General features: G+C 48.1%; 1 protein-coding gene across 1 annotated transcript in view; it reads right to left on the bottom strand.

Moving 5' to 3' along the window:
• Positions 1–634: 634 nt before the first annotated feature.
• Positions 635–1,051, bottom strand: part of LOC107300430 (HLA class II histocompatibility antigen, DRB1-1 beta chain-like) — a gene marked incomplete at both ends in the record, with an annotated part of 9,833 nt that continues 9,416 nt past the window's right edge. Inside the window, one exon of the mRNA XM_015829761.1 lies at positions 635–753. Within this exon, the coding sequence (XP_015685247.1) occupies positions 635–753 (119 nt within the window). The remainder of the gene's footprint in view (positions 754–1,051) is intronic.

Below are 1,051 nucleotides of genomic sequence, written 5' to 3'. Positions count from 1 at the left end.
CTGGGGGGTTAAACAGGAAAGGAGGCCTTCCCCCCCCAGACGTTTCATATCAACAAAGAAGATGGGGCTACGATGAGGGGGAGCAAAGCTGGGTGTCCCTTGGCCAGAAATTGTGTGAAATGTCACAAGGAGATTTCCCTTCTCTTTTGCAATTTCCCAAAACCTGGAAACCTCCTGGGCCAGAGTTTAGTGTTTGTTTGTGTGTTTGTTTGTTTTTGGTTGCACTGTTTTCAGGTCTCTGTAATGAAAAGCTGCCCAAAATTTCAAAACTTTGTGTTAGCCAGCTAGGAGGTTTTGTTCAGGCACTTTTTTTTTTTAAAAAAAGGAACAATTAACAAATGTTAAAGAAACATCTATAACTTGGGGAGAAACTCACCTGCAGGAGGCTGGATGGGAGTTGCTGGAAGGAGAAAAAGACCCAATCAGGACCCTTCATGGGCTGGAGGACTCAGGGGGCCCCTTCCCATTGATAGCCCATAATAAGTTGCACAATGCTCACTTATGCAGTAGACTCTCAGAGAACAGAATTTCCCAAGCAAATTTCCCAGGGGAGCCTCCTTGCCATCTGCTAAGCTTGCTGAGAGGCCTCCCCTGGATGGTCCCCTCCCCACAATCTCTCATCCAGCCCCCCAGACTCACCTTTCTTGCTCTTCAGGTAGAGGAAGAGCCCCATGGCAAAGAAGATCACCCCGATCACGGCTGCAACGATCCCCGTCCAGAGTTTGCTCTTGGCAGAGTTGGAGGAACGGGGCTCTGGGGAAGGAGAAGGAGCCTCCCCTGAGTAGGAAGATCAGGGCCAGCTTCCACCCCCCAGGAGGGTCCATCCCAGCTCCCCCCACAGGGAGGGTCTCTCTGTGGAGATTAACCAAAGCTACCTCATGTTTAATTAGTATTTTGACTTTGTGTATTGTATAAGTACGTGCAGACTGCCTTGGCAGTTGGAACACGTACGAAGTGCAAATAAATGTTATCTGTGTCAGTATCTAGCAAATAGCTAACCAGAAGGTTGTTATTTCCTCCTTGAGAGCGAGGTCTTTGTGTAAAATTTCAA

The sequence above is a fragment of the Protobothrops mucrosquamatus genome, unplaced genomic scaffold (genome assembly GCF_001527695.2).
Source record: "Protobothrops mucrosquamatus isolate PMUCROS unplaced genomic scaffold, P.Mucros_1.0 scaffold7049, whole genome shotgun sequence".
NCBI classification, from domain to species: Eukaryota; Metazoa; Chordata; class Lepidosauria; order Squamata; family Viperidae; genus Protobothrops; species Protobothrops mucrosquamatus.
The sequence above is the reverse complement of the archived record's forward strand: the minus strand, read 5'-3'. Positions and strand labels throughout refer to the sequence as shown.